Raw genomic sequence first — 16,389 nt, forward strand, 5'->3', positions numbered from 1 at the left:
ACAGGGTATTGTGTCCTTATCAGTCCATCTCTGTCTGTTTAGAAGGATAAAGATGCAAAGACAGCTGTTCTCTCTCTCTCCTCTACCTCCCCTCTCCCCTCCCTCCTCTGTGTACTGCTGTGATTGTGTAAAGGACAAACAGAGCAGGGTCGTTAAACAGATAGCGAAATAAGAGATGTGGGTGACATTTAAAACTGTGAGACCATAACACCTGCTGCATTAACTCCCCCTCCTATCTTTCTCTCTTTTTCTTTCTCTCTCCCCTCAGCCTCCCTTAGCCTCTCCTGACCCCTGCTGGTGACATACTGATGTCACATCTTTATTTATTCACGACTGCTGTTCTCTTTTCTGTCGGCAGGTGGCGCTGCTGATCCACTGCCATCTGGAGTGTGTTTGAACAAGTATAATTAATTGGCTGATCCCTCCTGATGACGTGGATGGAATTGTTTGATCCTTCCTTAAACCATAGGAAGTCCCACCCAGTTCAAATAAAATAAAATGTTATTGGTTGCTTACACATATTTAGCAGATGTTACGGCAGGTGCAGGGAAATGCTTATGTTTCTAACTCCAACAGTTCAGTAATACCTAACAACACAAAACAATACACACAAATCCAAAACATTAAGAGAAAGGAATGAAGAAATATCAGAATGAGGAATGTCAGAGTCCGGAATATAAATATATACACGAGTGTACAAAACATTAAGAACACCTGCTCTTTCCATGACAGACTGACCAGGTGAATCCAGGTGAAAGCTGTGATCCCTTATTGATGTCACTTGTTAAATCCACTTTAATCAGTGTAGATGAAGGGGAGGAGACAGGTTAAAGAAGGATTTTTAAGCCTTGAGAAAATTGAGACATGGATTGTGTATGTGTGCTTCCCATTGAGAGGGTGAATGGACAAGGCAAAATATTTAAGTGCCTTTGAACGGGGTATGGGAGTAGGTGTCAGGCGCACCAGTTTGTGTCAAGAACTGCAACGCTACTGGGTCTTTCACGCTCAGCAGTTTCCAGTGTGTATCAAGAATGGTCCACCACCTAAAGGACATCCAGCCAACTTGACACAACTGTGTGAAGCATTGGAGTCAACATGGACCAGCATCCATGTGGAACACTTTCGAAACCTTGTAGAGTCAACATGGACCAGCATCCCTGTGGAACGCTTTCAACACCTTGTAGAGTCCATGTCCCGACGAATTGAGGCTGTTCTGAAAAAAGGGGGTGCAACTCAATATTAGGTGTTTGTAATGTTTTGTACACTCAGTGTACGTATATGATGGTGTTAGGGTTGCGCATTTTGGGGAATATTCAGAGGTGGAAACTTTCTGTGGGACTTAACAGGAATATATGGGAATTAACAGGAATATATGGGAATTAATGGAAATATATGCAAATTAATATTAATACCAATTAAATGTAATTGTTTTTTTGCATTGGATATATTTACCATATCATATGGAGACAGAAACATAAACCTTTTACCTTATCATAAGTAGACATAATTGCAAATGATTAAATCCTTCCAAAATATTTAGTTACGAACTGAACTTTAATTAAATGAGTTGACTCTTCACATGGGATGATTTCACTGGACAACAAAAGAAAGGAAATATTGAATGATCCATCTGTCACGTTCTGACCTTAGTTTCTTCTTTATGTCTTTGTGTTAGGTTGGTCAGGGCGTGAGTTGGGGTGGGTTGTCTATGTTCTTTTTTCTAGGTTGTATTTTCTACGTGTTTGGCCTAGTATGGTTCTCAATCAGAGGCAGGTGTCGTTTGTTGTCTCTCATTGAGAATCATACTTAGGTAGCCTTTTCCCACTTGTGTTTTGTGTGTGATTATTTTCTGTTGTGTGTCTGCACCATACAGAACTGTTTCGTTTCTGTCTTTCACTTTGCTGTTTTGTTATTCAGTGTGCAGTTGATTTATTAAATATTAACATGGACACATACCACGCTGCGCATTGGTCCGCTCTTGACTACTCTTCCTCAGATGACGAGGAGAACTGTTATACCATCGCATCTCCCCAAAAAGTTTTCAACATACATCTGTAAAATGATAGTCTAGAAACTAAAGCTTTGGTTGTCTTCCTCAGGCTTCCTTGGACCTCCACAATGTCCACCTCTTGAACATCAGACTCTGAGGCCTCATCTTCACTGTCACTTTCTAACCTTGTTGAGGATGGTTCCTTTTCAGGTACCAATTTTTCAACCCTTGTAGGTCAGCCTGTTGCGTGCTTTGGTGTGTGTGTTCCCAAACAAGGACCAGTTTCGCTCATCTGCAGTGTACAGACCGGTGTGTCTGTTGTCTCTTGTGTCTGTGCTCTTGTAGAATACTGGTTGAGGGGTGGAGATGATGTGATTAATTATTCCTTGCCCACGAACATTCGACCACCCATCAGAGATTATTGCAATGCAGTCTGCTTTCTCTATGATTTGCTTGACCTTCACTTGAACTCTGTTGAACTCTGCATCCATCAAATGAGTAGATGAAGCATGTCTGGTTGGAGGGGTGTATGCTGGGCGAAGAACATTCAGAAATCTCTTCCAATACACATTGGCTGTGAGCATCAGAGGGGAACCAGTTGCATACACAGCTCGAGCAAGATATTCATCAGCATTTTTCTGACTACATTCCTCTATTGAGTCAAAAAACGTCTGATTCCAGGAGGACCATGAGCTGTTGCTATCGATAAGGTGTCTGATTCATCATTTTCACCTTGAATAGAAGTAGAGGGACTTTTGTCAGAGGTTGCTTGTTGTGAGTGCTGAGGGAACTTATTGCACTTGACCAGATGATTCTGCATCTTTGTTGCATTCTTCACATATATGCAAATGTACACAGCTTTTCCTTCTACATTAACTGCAGTGAAATGTCTCCACACATCAAATTGTGCCTGTTCCTGTAAAGATTATCATTTTTTTTGTAAACAAAAAAATAATTAAACAACTCCTTTGTAAGATAAATGTTTTAAAATTAAACATGTATGGAAACAGGTGAATTAACACTCCTCAGTTAGCAGGCTCAAGCAAGCTAAAACCCACATGGTAGCAAAGATTAACTAGCAGAAATTGTTAACAAGTTAGAAATGATTTAAACACACTTTGCTGTAGGCTACTATTTACTAGTTAACAAAAACTCATGTCATATAAACTATATTCACCCCACCCAGTACTGTAATCAATATATTCACCCCACCCAGTACTGTAATCAATATATTCACCCCACCCAGTACTGTAATCAATATATTCACCCCACCCAGTACTGTAATCAATATATTCACCCCACCCAGTACTGTAATCAATATATTCACCCCACCCAGTACTGTAATCAATATATTCACCCCACCCAGTACTGTAATCAATATATTCACCCCACCCAGTACTGTAATCAATATATTCCCCCCACCCAGTACTGTAATCAATATATTCACCCCACCCAGTACTGTAATCAATATATTCACCCCACCCAGTACTGTAATCAATATATTCACCCCACCCAGTACTGTAATCAATATATTCACCCCACCCAGTACTGTAATCAATATATTCACCCCACCCAGTACTGTAATCAATATATTCACCCCACCCAGTACTGTAATCAATATATTCACCCCACCCAGCACTGTAATCAATATATTCACCCCACCCAGTACTGTAATCAATATATTCACCCCACCCAGTACTGTAATCAATATATTCACCCCACCCAGTACTGTAATCAATATATTCACCCCACCCAGTACTGTAATCAATATATTCACCCCACCCAGTACTGTAATCAATATATTCACCCCACCCAGTACTGTAATCAATATATTCACCCCACCCAGTACTGTAATCAATATATTCACCCCACCCAGTACTGTAATCAATATATTCACCCCACCCAGTACTGTAATCAATATATTCACCCCACCCAGCACTGTAATCAATATATTCACCCCACCCAGTACTGTAATCAATATATTCACCCCACCCAGTACTGTAATCAATATATTCACCCCACCCAGTACTGTAATCAATATATTCACCCCACCCAGTACTGTAATCAATATATTCACCCCACCCAGTACTGTAATCAATATATTCACCCCACCCAGTACTGTAATCAATATATTCACCCCACCCAGTACTGTAATCAATATATTCACCCCACCCAGTACTGTAATCAATATATTTACCCCACCCAGTACTGTAATCAATATATTCACCCCACCCAGTACTGTAATCAATATATTCACCCCACCCAGTACTGTAATCAATATATTCACCCCACCCAGTACTGTAATCAATATATTTACCCCACCCAGTACTGTAATCAATATATTCACCCCACCCAGCACTGTAATCAATATATTCACCCCACCCAGTATTGTAATCAAAACTTACCAGTAAGCATGTAGTCCTTGGCTCAGACAGTGTAGTAGTGTGGTTTCAATAGCATCTCATTAGTGTGCAAGATGAGAATCAGCTGTACATGTGATGGAAGAATGCACTGTGCATGTGATGGAAGAATGCACTGTACATGTGATGGAAGAATGCACTGTGCATGTGATGGAAGAATGCACTGTGCATGTGATGGAAGAATGCACTGTGCATGCAGAAGGTTGTAATTCCATTGAATTGGGGATAGTTTAACCAAAATATATCCCAATACCTAGAATTGCCTTGTGTATCCCACAAAAAAGGTTCACTGTTATAAGCTAACTATTTTAATGAATTTGAGCAAAATTCCCAAAATTCCAGGGCTGAAATTCCCATGGAAGAATTCTGGAAATTTACTGGAAAGTTTCCAACCCTTTGCAACCATAGACAGTGCATAGACAGTGCATAGACAGTGCATAGACAGTGCATAGACAGTATGGACAGTATATGAATAGAACATGTGTATACAGCAGTAGTTATATAGGATGAGCCATGACTAGAATACAGTATATACATACAGTATGAAAGTGGGTAAAAACAGTATGTAAACATGATTAAAGTGACCAGTGTTCAATGACTATGTAGATAAGGCAGCAGTTTCTAAGGTGCAGGGAAGAGTACCGGGTGGTAGCCGGCTAGTAAAAGTGACTAAGTTCAGGGCAGAGTACTGGGCGGAAGCCTAATGGTGACTATTTAACAGTCTGATTGCCTGGAGATAGAAGCTGTTTTTCAGTCTCTTGGTTCCAGCGTTGATGCATCTGTACTGTCTTCGCCTTGTAGATGGTAGCGGGGGGAACAGGCCGTGGCTCAGGTGGCTGAGGTCCTTGATGATCTTATTGGCCGTCCTGTTACACCGGGTGCTGTAAATGTCCTGGCGGGCAGGCAGTGTGACTCTGGAGAGCCCTGCAGTTGTAGGCAAATTGCCGTACCAGGTGGTGATACAGCCCGACAGGATGCTCTCAATGATGCACCTGTAGAAGTTTGTGGGGGTCTTAGGGGCTAAGCCAAATTTCTTGTGTATGCTGAGGAACTTGAAGTTTTCACCCTATCCACTGCCGACCTGTCAGTGTGGATGGAGGCTTGCTCTCTACTCTCTCCTGAAGTCCATGATCAGTACCTTCGTTCTGACGTTGAGGGAGAGGTTATTTCCCTGGTACCACTCCAGCAGGTCTCACACCTCCTCCCTATAGGCTCTCATTGATTTTGGTCATCAGTCCTACCACTGTTGTGTCATCTGCAAACTTTCTGATTGTGTTGGAGATGTGCATGGCCACGCAGTCATAGGTGACTGGAGTGTAGGACCTACCTTCACCACCGGGGTCAGCCCGTCAGGAAGTCCAGGACCAAATTGCACTACTTTACTCCTTCCTAATGGTGAAAGTCCTTAATGCTGCTGTTCATGGTAAAACAGGCATTTTGGACACTAGAGTCCTCTGTACATATGTGCCTTGCTCCTCTACAGTCTACATACAGAAACATTTTAAAAACTAAATGGCCTGTGATCATTAACCGTACTGTCTGAGTGTCACCCAATGTCTGTTTCTAAATATTTCTCTAGAAACAGTGAATACTTTTCAGCTGGAAGTTGACACAGGGCTGGTGAGCCAGGCAGTGCCTTCAAAAAGGATTCACACCCCTTGACTTTTCCACATTTTGGTGTGTTACAGTCTTCAAATGGATTAAAGTGAGATGCTTTGTCAAACAAGCAAGATTTCTGGCTCTCACAGACCTGTAACTTCTTCTTTAAGAGGTTCCTCTGTCCTCCACTCGTTACCTGTATTAATGGCACCTGTTTGAACTTGTTATCAGTATAAAAGACACCTGTCCACAGCCTCAAACAGTCACACTCCACTATGGCCAAGACCAAAGAGCTGTCAAACGACACCAGAAACTAAATTGTAGACCTGCACCAGGCTGGGAAGACTGAATCTGCAATAGGTAAGCAGCTTGGTTTGAAGAAATCAACTGTGGGAGCAATTATTAGGAAATGGAAGACATACAAGACCACTGATAATCTCCCTCGATCTGGGGCTCCACGCAAGATCTCACCCCGTGGGGTCAAAATTATCACAAGAACGGTGAGCAAAAATCCCAGAACCACATGGGGGGACCTAGTGAATGACCTGCAGAGAGCTGGGACCAAAGTAACAAAGCCTACCATCAGTAACACACTACGCCGCCAGGGACTCAAATCCTGCAGTGCCAGACGTGTCCCCCTGCTTAAGCCAGTACATGTCCAGGCCCGTCTGAAGTTTGCAAGAGAGCATTTGGATGATCCAGAAGAAGATTGGGAGAATGTCATATGGTCAGATGAAACCAAAATCTAACTTTTTGGTAAAAACTCAACTTGTCGTGTTTGGAGGACAAAAAATGCTGAGTTGCATCCAAAGAACACCATACCTACTGTGAAGCATGGGGGTGGAAACATCATGCTTTGGGGCTGTTTTTCTGCAAAGGGACCAGGACGACTGATCCGTGTAAAGGAAAGAATGAATGGGGCCATGTATCGTGAGATTTTGAGTGAAAACATCCTTCCATCAGCAAGGGCATTGAAGATGAAACGTGGCTGGGTCTTTCAGCATGACAATGATCCAAAACACACCGCCCGGGCAACGAAGGAGTGAATTCGTAAGAAGCATTTCAAGGTCCTGGAGTGGCCTAGCCAGTCTCCAGATCTCAACCCCGTTGAAAATCTTTGGAGGGAGTTGAAAGTCCGTGTTGCCCAGCAACAGCCCCAAAACGTCCCTGCTCTAGAGGAGATCTGCATGGAGGAATGGGCCAAAATACCAGCAACAGTGTGTGAAAACCTTGTGAAGACTTACAGAAAACGTTTGACCTCTGTCATTGCCAACAAAGGGTATATAACAAAGTATTGAGATAAACTTTTGTTATTGACCAAATACTTATTTTCCACCATAATTTGCAAATAAATTCATAAAAAATCCTACAATGTGATTTTCTGGATTTTTTTTCTCATTTTGTCTGTCATAGTTGAAGTGTACCTATGATGAAAATTACAGGCCTCTCATCTTTTTAAGTGGGAGAACTTGCACAATTTGTGGCTGACTAAATACTTTTTTGCCCCACTGTATACACACACATACAGTACCTTCGGAAAGTATTCAGACCCCTTGACTTTTGCCACATTTTGTTATGTTACAGCTTTATTCTAAAATGTATTAAATAAATAAAAAATCTTCAGAAATCTACACACAATACTCCATAATAACAAAGCGAAAATAGTTTTTATTTACATTTTTGCAAATGTATAAAAAAACTAAAACAGAAATACCTTATTTACATAAGTATTCATACCCTTTGCTATGAGACTCATGACAGTCTGCTTGGAGTTTGCCAAAAGGCACCTAAAAACTCTCAGACCATGAGAAACAAGATTCTCTGGTCTGACAAAACCAAGATTAATTTAGTCTGAATGCCACGTCTGGAGGAAACCTGGCACCATCCCTTCGGTGGTGCCAGCATCATGCTGTGGGGATGTTTTTCACAGCCAGGGACTGGGAGACTAGTCAGGATCAAGGCAAAGATGAACGGAGCAAAGTACAGAGAGATCCTTGATCTCAAATTTGATTTGATGAAAACCTGTTCCAGAGCTCTCAGGACCTCAGACTAGGGCGAAGGTTCACCTTCCAACAGGACAACAACCCTAAGCACACAGCCAAGACAACGCAGGAGTGGCTTCGGGACAAGTCTCTGAATGTCCTTGAGTGGCCCAACCAGAGCCCGGACTTGAACATCTCTGGAGACACCTGAAAATAGCTATGCAGCAACACTCCCCATCCAACCTGACTGAGCTTAAGATGATCTGCAGAGGAGAATGGGAGAAACTACCCAAATACAGGTGTGCCAAGCTTGTAGCATCACACCCAAGACTCAAGGCTGTAATCGCTGCCAAAGGTGTTTCAACAAAGTACTGAGTAACGGGTCTGAATACTTATGTAAATGTGATTTCTGTTTTTTATTTTTAATACATTTGCAAAAATTTCTAAATCTTGTTTTTGCTTTGTCCTTATGGGGTATTGTGTGTAGATTGATGGGGGGAAAACAATTGAATCAATTTTAGAATAAGGCTGTAACTTAAAATGTGGAAAAAGTCAAGGGGTCTGAATACTTTCTGAATGCACTGTATATATTTATTAAAGTAAAATATATATATAGTGTTATTCTATGGCTGGTTATGACACCTACATAAGGGTGTCAAAAACCACATTTATTCAAATGTTTTTTCCTTGCCAAATAGTTTACTTTCTTTGAAAGTTTGTTTCTTAAGTTCTTTGTTGTAATGAATTCTTTACAGTCATGTTTTCATAACATTTTAAATATCTTGTAGAAAATACACTTTATGATACTGTCATGAAGCATTATGACATCATAATCATATAAGCCAGACAGGCCTGTCACGTACATGCCCTTATGTCAGTCATCAGTCAAAAAGAGGGGGTCTCGTCCTGCTCCTGAAATCTGCTCCTGCATTCATCCCAGTCATCAGCAACAGAGCATTGGGGTAGGTGCATGTCTGACATCAATGTGTGCATAATTACAATAATTTAATATGGTACATTTTAGAATGTTATATAACAAACTTACTGTTGACAAGTAGGCTGTGATGTAATGGAATGTTTTGCCTTGTGTGGTAGGTTTTGACACTTATGTGGGTGTCAAAACCAGCCATAACATAACACAATATATGTCATGACAGTTTTATGAACATTTTATGACATGATGCTGGTTGTCAATTGTTACCAAGTTGAATTATCTAATTATTATTATTGTTATTATCTAATCAAGATGTTAGTATTTTGTTTAGATCATTGACACACAAAAAAAATACAATTAAATCCATTTTAATTCCACTTTGTAACAACAAAATATGTAAAAAGTTAAGGGGTGTGAATACTTTCTGAAGGCACTGAACATGAGATCACCAGTTGCTCATGAAGACAATAACAAAAAAAACTTTTTACAAGAAAATAATTTATTTTTGGAACACAACCATATTTGTTTTATTAGTACATCACACACGCCATTGGTTTTCTTTACAAAAACACACCAGTGATCTGAATTCATACTGTATGATTATATCAGTGCACCAAAATTACATTTCCACATCCACCACCCTTCCAAAACAGCTAACATCTTCGTACAATGAAACGGATTGTAAACACAAGAATAAAGCTCTAGAATGTTAAAGTGAACATTTGATGATGTCATGGATCACTGTGTTCTTATTGGTGGAAAGGGCTCCATTCCCCATATCTAGGTGTGTTCACCAGCGCGGCATGGTCAGAACGTTTCAGATAGAAATGGATTGCATAGCATTTCCGGGGCTTTCTTTCTTGTGGAATCGAGAACCATGTTGGTTCTATGCACTACTTTTCTATGAGCATCGTTCTGGACATTTCAGCCCATGGAATAAACCCCTGGGGATGTAGGAGTGCTGATCTAGGTCCCGAATGTCCATATAGCCAATTATGTATTTTGATCTAAAAGCCAAAACTGTTCCTAGATCAGCACTCCTACTCTGAGACATTAATTACATTTGGCCTCTGATCTCAGTCTGGTGACCTCATCCAGTCTCAAAGGGTTGTTTCTCAAAAGCAGGACCTGCAAGACCATAGTCAGTCACACTTACGCAATTAGGGTCAACAAGCGGAAGTTAAGATTAATACATTGTTTCATATCAATCCTAAAATAAACAACTCAGAACATCGGACATGGATTGGAGACCATTCTCTATGTCCAAACAAAACTGCATAAATAAGATTGTTCTCCCACTTTCATTTTGTACTCATCTTTCCCTCACGTTTGCATTTACACCTTGAGAGAAACAAATCCCTATTGATTATTGCCTTAATCTTTTATAAATGGCCCCTGGTCCCCGTCATATAGTAACATTTAACTGGGTCGTTTCACCAAATGACTGCCTTTTGCATCCCTTTGATATTTGAAGTAGAAATTGTGTAACAATATTGCATTTTAAAAGCCTGTTACATTCATTGAAGTGCCCTTTAATATAGATCACATGGAGAATTCAATAAATCCAATTTTTTATATGAATAGACTTCCTAAAGTGCACAAAAAAACAAAACAAACAACAACAAAAAAAATCAGCATTGACATGTCCCTCCATGAACATGAAGATTTTAACCCACTTAACATTTCTCCATTGTAAAGCCCTAGTTATTTAGTTGCTTTGGCAGTCATTTCTGAAGATTGTAATTCATTTCAAGGGAAACAAAGTCCCTTCATTTTAAGGTTAACTCTGTTACTTATGTAAACTGAACTCGTTTTAAAATGGTGAAAGTATAATAATAACCTAAAGAAACTAATATCTAATAGTCAAATCACAGTGTAAAAGCTGGTTCTGGTGTTTTGTGGTGGGAAACGGAGTGGGTCGAGCAGAACACGACAACCCTGTTACTCCATATATAGACAGGCTACAAATTTTTGCACTTTCATTTTTTAAAAGCTTGCATTCAATTGCCCCTCCCGGTTGTACACAACAGGCTCCGATACCATCCATATGGTTTATTTATGATCACCAACCCTATTACTTTACTTCACACTTAATATAGTCGCTTTTTTATTTAACCTCTTGAGATGGGAAGTGTTTTGAATTAAGTTGAACATGTGCACTTTGAGAGAATGTTACCAGCTGAATTCTAAAAAGGCACTGAATTGGTGGAACGACCGAACTATGTATACATTTAATTCATTTGTATCTTTAAAAAGTGAAGACATGTTTTGGTTTTCCAAACCAGAGATGGTGTTAGGACTCATCATACACACCTACATTCATTCATATACACTCACTCTGATCTGCACATACAAGAAAAGAATAAGTCACCGTAACAATACAAAATACAAAACACATTTAAAAAAGACATCTGAAAAACAAACTAAATGTTCAATTCTGGAAGTAGTTTGAAGAGATACAATCCAAACCTGCATTTCTGTGCAAAGTTAGGGGATAAGTGGATTTCTAGACATAGCAAAGACAGCTTGTTATGCTGGTGTATCGAGACTCAGATCTTACTCGCTGGGATCTCTCAGAACCACATGACTATCGGTTAGACTGGACGAGTCACTGACTAATTGATTTTCTATGAACTTTTAACTAAAACTGTGAAGTGTCCTTAAAAATTGGTAACAAACATTGGTAATAAACATCAGTTCAACAGCTGTATTAAAATCTGGTCTCACTGAGTTAACATCAATAATGTCTAAAGAACTACAGTACAGTAACCTACAGGCTGGATTTAAGACAGAAGTTGTAGTTTGCTCTCCAAGCCTGCAGATGGCACCCTTGTGTTTGGATGCCAGTTGACTGTTCGAGAAGGGAGTGACGGTTTACAAGGCTGAAAGAACTCAGCCAGCCAAATGACTGGCATGAGGTGATGTTGAAAGAGCTCATTATGCTACACAGAAGGTATGGGTTGGGTGAGACTGATACGCCTAGATAGCATCCCAAATGGCACCCTAATCCTTATATAGTGCACTACTTTTGACCAGAGTCCATAGGGCTCAGGGTAAAAGTAGTGCACTATATAGGGAATATGGTGCCATTTGGGACAAACCACTAATGTACAGTGAATCACCAGTTTTACCTCCCTGCAGTTCACTTGGCTGGACCTCTGGACTGGACGTGTCATGACAGCACACCACCAGAATGGCTGCCTCTGCAGGCTTTGAAGGGAAAATGCATGGCCATTATATATAAGAAGAAGAGGAAACACGGACAGCTATGACGTCTCAGCCATAACATCTAAACTTGATCTTCTGCGCCACTCCCCCTTGAGTTCGGGGTTGAGTCTTTGCAAACCTCATCAGATTCTCACCTACACATCGTTCTCATACACCTCAGCATCTTTCAGTATTAACATTCCAGCATTCCTTCAAACACAAACGTGTGTGCTAAGATCTTCTGTCCTGACAAAACTAAATGGAAAGTAGTTCTCTCCCCCTTTGAAAGATAATGTTCCCTAGCAACAAAGTCGGGCCATTCCCATGTATAATAAACTTCCTCTCTGGTAGACCTCAACACTGCCACCAATATTCTATCAGTATTCTACCACTGCTCAACTAAAAAAAAAAAACTTTTCTGTGATGACTTTTGGTTCAACAAAATGGAGTCTGCTGGAAGTCATTAACACAATGATTATGGCCATCCTACTCAGCACACCTCACAGCTCAGGTCCCATGAACACATGGTCTATAATACCAGTCATCTACATGATTGTATGTTCATGTCTGTACAGTGCCCTCGCCAATGAGAGGTTCTACATCAGATGTGATAAACCAGTAATCACAGCAAGTTATCTACGTTGTGACTTTGGTTGAAAATGTATTTTAGTGATATTGAGTCTGAGCTGCTAGGTCCATTTCCATACGAGTGTCTGACACTGGAGTGTCTGTGTATTGGCAGTGGGCTACTCTGTGTAAGGGAATGATTCTATAGTCAGTCATGCTTTAGAAGACCTGGAGCTGATCAAGGGTATAGGACTGAGTAGGTTAGGGTTAGTAGTAAGGCTGAGTAGGTTGACTGCACAGGACAGACAGCCAAGGAAGACTCACCCTGAGGGCTAATCTCAAATGACACTATTCCCTACATAGTGTACTAACATGTAGAGCACTATTTTGGAAAAAGTGTCTTATTTTTAAGTACAAAAATCCTCTACTGGGAGGGTGGACTGTAGGGTTTAGTGAACGTGGGGATCATTTGGGCCGTCTAACTTGAAGAGTTATCAACCTCTCTCCCTCCCGTTCGTTAGTGTCACTGAACTAAACGTTACGCAAAACAAAACAGTTTCTAAAGCTTTGTCTTCCGCTAGTCCCGTAAAAGAAAGAATAACAAAACGGTTGAATAAAGAAATGTGACATACAACGTATAAAGTGCATTGAATAAAAGTGATAGAACAACGAGACAGTAGGAATGTGCATGGATCTCATTGAGATTGACCACAGGTCAGGTCCGCTAGGTAAAAACCTACCTCCACTGCTTAATATCACTGAGGGGCGAGTGAGATCTTGGCTGCATCCCAAAAGGCACCCTATTCCCTTTGTAGTGCTCTACTTTTGACCAGGTCCACTATATTTCACCATAGGAACTAGGGTGCATCGTGAGACATACCCCTTGATTCTACATGGAATCAAGTGTGAAATAGATACTCATTTTTTGGGGGACTCGTGATCTGAAAATAATTGTATAATAATAATAATAATAATAATAAACTATTCCATATTTGTATACCTTCCAAAAAGGGCTGCTATTCACCAAGAAAACATATTTAGGACTAAAACAGACAGAACAGAGAATCAGATCAACCTAATAGAAAAGGTCACATACTAACAGAGCTATCCCGCAGCTCTCCTTCTCAGCACACACGGCCTGCTAAACTAAACTGGCTTTTTATACATTATTTGCGAGTAACATACATTGTATAAAGAGGCTGTGTTGGTTTAAGACGGCAAACTAGGCTAAAGCCATGGCAGTCGTCAGCAGTGAGCGCACTGTAGCGTACAGTCACTGCAGCTTCATTAGCCCTCAGAGATAGTACTAGGAGGTTTCTTCTGTGCTCGTTTTCTCTACGACTACACATCTACCATGTCACTCTCTCTCCCTCTCTTTTTCTCTACTTGTCGGATGCCAGTTTGTTTTATCCCTTTTTTAAAGTGAATATTTGGTCAAAGTCTCCATGGTTGGATCTCAGGGATCTCTCTTGGTAATGTATACGTAAGGACAGAAGTAGTTGTTCCTCTCCACTCCACTAGTTCCCCTCAGAGACAAAGCACAAAGGCATTTAGTCGTTTTAGTTCCTTCACGTGTAAGGTGGTTTTGGTTAGAGGGGGGCAGCAGGAGGAGTAGAGGCTGAGGGAATAGGGGTACCCGGGAGGAGGAGGAGAGGGTTGAGACAGTAGCCCGAGAAGAGGCGTGAGAGGAGAGAGAGAGAGTAGTAGTTCAAGTTTGGTTAAAGTTTCTCCTCAGTGAGTGGGGAGGGGAGGGGGGGGGGGGTCAGAGGTGAGCGAGAGAGGAGTTCAGGAAGTTAAAGTTTACGCTGCCTTCTCTTCAGGACAGGATGTATTCAGGTTCCCGCTTTTTTGGCATGGCGGTTTCTGTTTTTCCCATTGGCACATGGCGTTGGCGTAACCCACGATCACCTTGTCCATCCAGGTGAGGGGCTGGGGGACGAGCACGGCCCCCTCAAAGAAGCCCAGGTGCCCCCCGTGCAGTGTCAGGGCGAAGATGACATTCTGCTTCTTCTCTGGAGGGGGATAGGGAACAGAAAGGGAGGGGGTAGAATTAGAAGATAGTAGCATCTTTTAAAACATATTTTTTTAGTTGATAGACAAATGGATAGAAATGTATGAGAGGAATGAGATGAGGGATACAGTACAGAAAGCAAGTGGAGGAACGGGTGATGGAACCACTGCCTCCAGGGGCATGTGATCCGGGTCGGCAGCACAACCACCGGACCAGCCCCCAGAACCACATGGGAGTCATTTTTTAGAGACAGTTATGTATGGCATCATTCCTGACATTCGGTAAAATATTGAACAGCACACAATGTTACACCAAGGTCGTAAAATGGCGTCATCCGTGTAAAGGGGCAGAGATCTTGAGTCAGGCGTCTAGGAGAACAGGGAGAGGAAGGAGAGCAGGGTCCAGTGCATTAACATCGATCACTATCACCAGGTAGCTCAATAACCCTGATGAAAGATAAATAGAGCCTTGATAAAGGCAATAAACATGTCATATCTATCAGGATTGACCAACTAGAACAATTAACTCATGACTCTGTAGCTGAGCTACTTCATACCGTTCAGTTTAGGTTTTTGTTGAAACACCAATTGTTCAACCCAATCCACTGGGAGGTGCACGTCAACCAAAATGGGACAAGTCACTGATTATAGGCTGTACAGTACAGCCTATTTAGTGAGGTTAGTGTTAGTTAGTGTTAGTGAAATGACTGAGCATGTAGCGGGTAACAACAGTATTACAGGTATTCCCCAACTGGTAGAACAGAATCAGGGTTGGGGCTGATTAACAGAATCAGGGTTGGGGCTGATTAACAGAATCAGGGTTGGGGCTGATTAACAGAATCAGGGTTGGGGCTGATTAAGGAAGTAAATTGATATTCCAATTCAATAATATAAAATGGACCCCTATTTTCCATTACTTCTAAATTAAACAGAAAAGTAGTTAGTGGGGGAAACTGCAGTCTCCGCCTGGTGAGTGTGACCCCACAGGGCTTGTACCAACCATACACTATCTGCTAACATCTACCAGAGGTTATAATAGCCTAGGTGATTCTAGGAAATGACTCATATTTATAAACAATTCAAAAAGGACACCCCAGCTTTCCATTAGGCTGAACCCTGAAGAGGGTTTGATGTAGGAACACATTCATAATAAACCATTCAGTTTGGCTGGCTGCATCTTTTGGGAAGTGATCCTATCAATTGTTTAATAGCGTTTTAAAAAGGACCATGAACTAGACGCAGGGAAAAGTTGAAGCTAGCTTTAAAACAGAAATTATGTCTAATATGCAGCTTCCATTTTGTGACACGGAAGATAAGGATGAGCAAAGCAGAAGCCTAATTCATCTAAACTACACACTTAAGTAATAATAATACTGTCATATTCTGCATTTGAATAACATTCCATTTAAATCCTAAAATGAAATAGACTTTAACTCTGGGTTAAGCACTACGCACAAGACTCCTGACTGAGGTTCCAACTAAAAGATTGTTGGCCGGATTTGTCCGCCAGACAGCCCTAATGACATGTACCAACTACCATGCAGCTTAAAGTTTGATTCCAGGTGAGGTGACCACATTAGTTATACAAAAGCTTTCACATGTTTCCAGGCTTCTTGTGGCCAGTGTGAGTCAGCCTGACTCTTCTAGGGCAAAGGGGGACCGAACCACCAGCTGATTTCC

At 41.1% G+C, this 16,389-nt stretch overlaps 1 protein-coding gene across 1 annotated transcript in view; it reads right to left on the minus strand.

Moving 5' to 3' along the window:
• Positions 1 to 9,406: 9,406 nt before the first annotated feature.
• LOC149983119 (monoacylglycerol lipase ABHD2) overlaps positions 9,407 to 16,389 on the minus strand; it is a 28,963-nt gene continuing 21,980 nt past the window's right edge. Inside the window, exon 11 of the mRNA XM_090239039.1 lies at positions 9,407 to 14,711. Coding sequence (XP_090095165.1) covers positions 14,500 to 14,711 — 212 coding nt within the window. The 3' untranslated portion in view covers positions 9,407 to 14,499. The remainder of the gene's footprint in view (positions 14,712 to 16,389) is intronic.

Source organism: Oncorhynchus mykiss, chromosome 6 (assembly GCF_057628025.1).
Source record: "Oncorhynchus mykiss isolate SJ-2025 chromosome 6, ASM5762802v1, whole genome shotgun sequence".
Taxonomy (NCBI): Eukaryota; Metazoa; Chordata; class Actinopteri; order Salmoniformes; family Salmonidae; genus Oncorhynchus; species Oncorhynchus mykiss.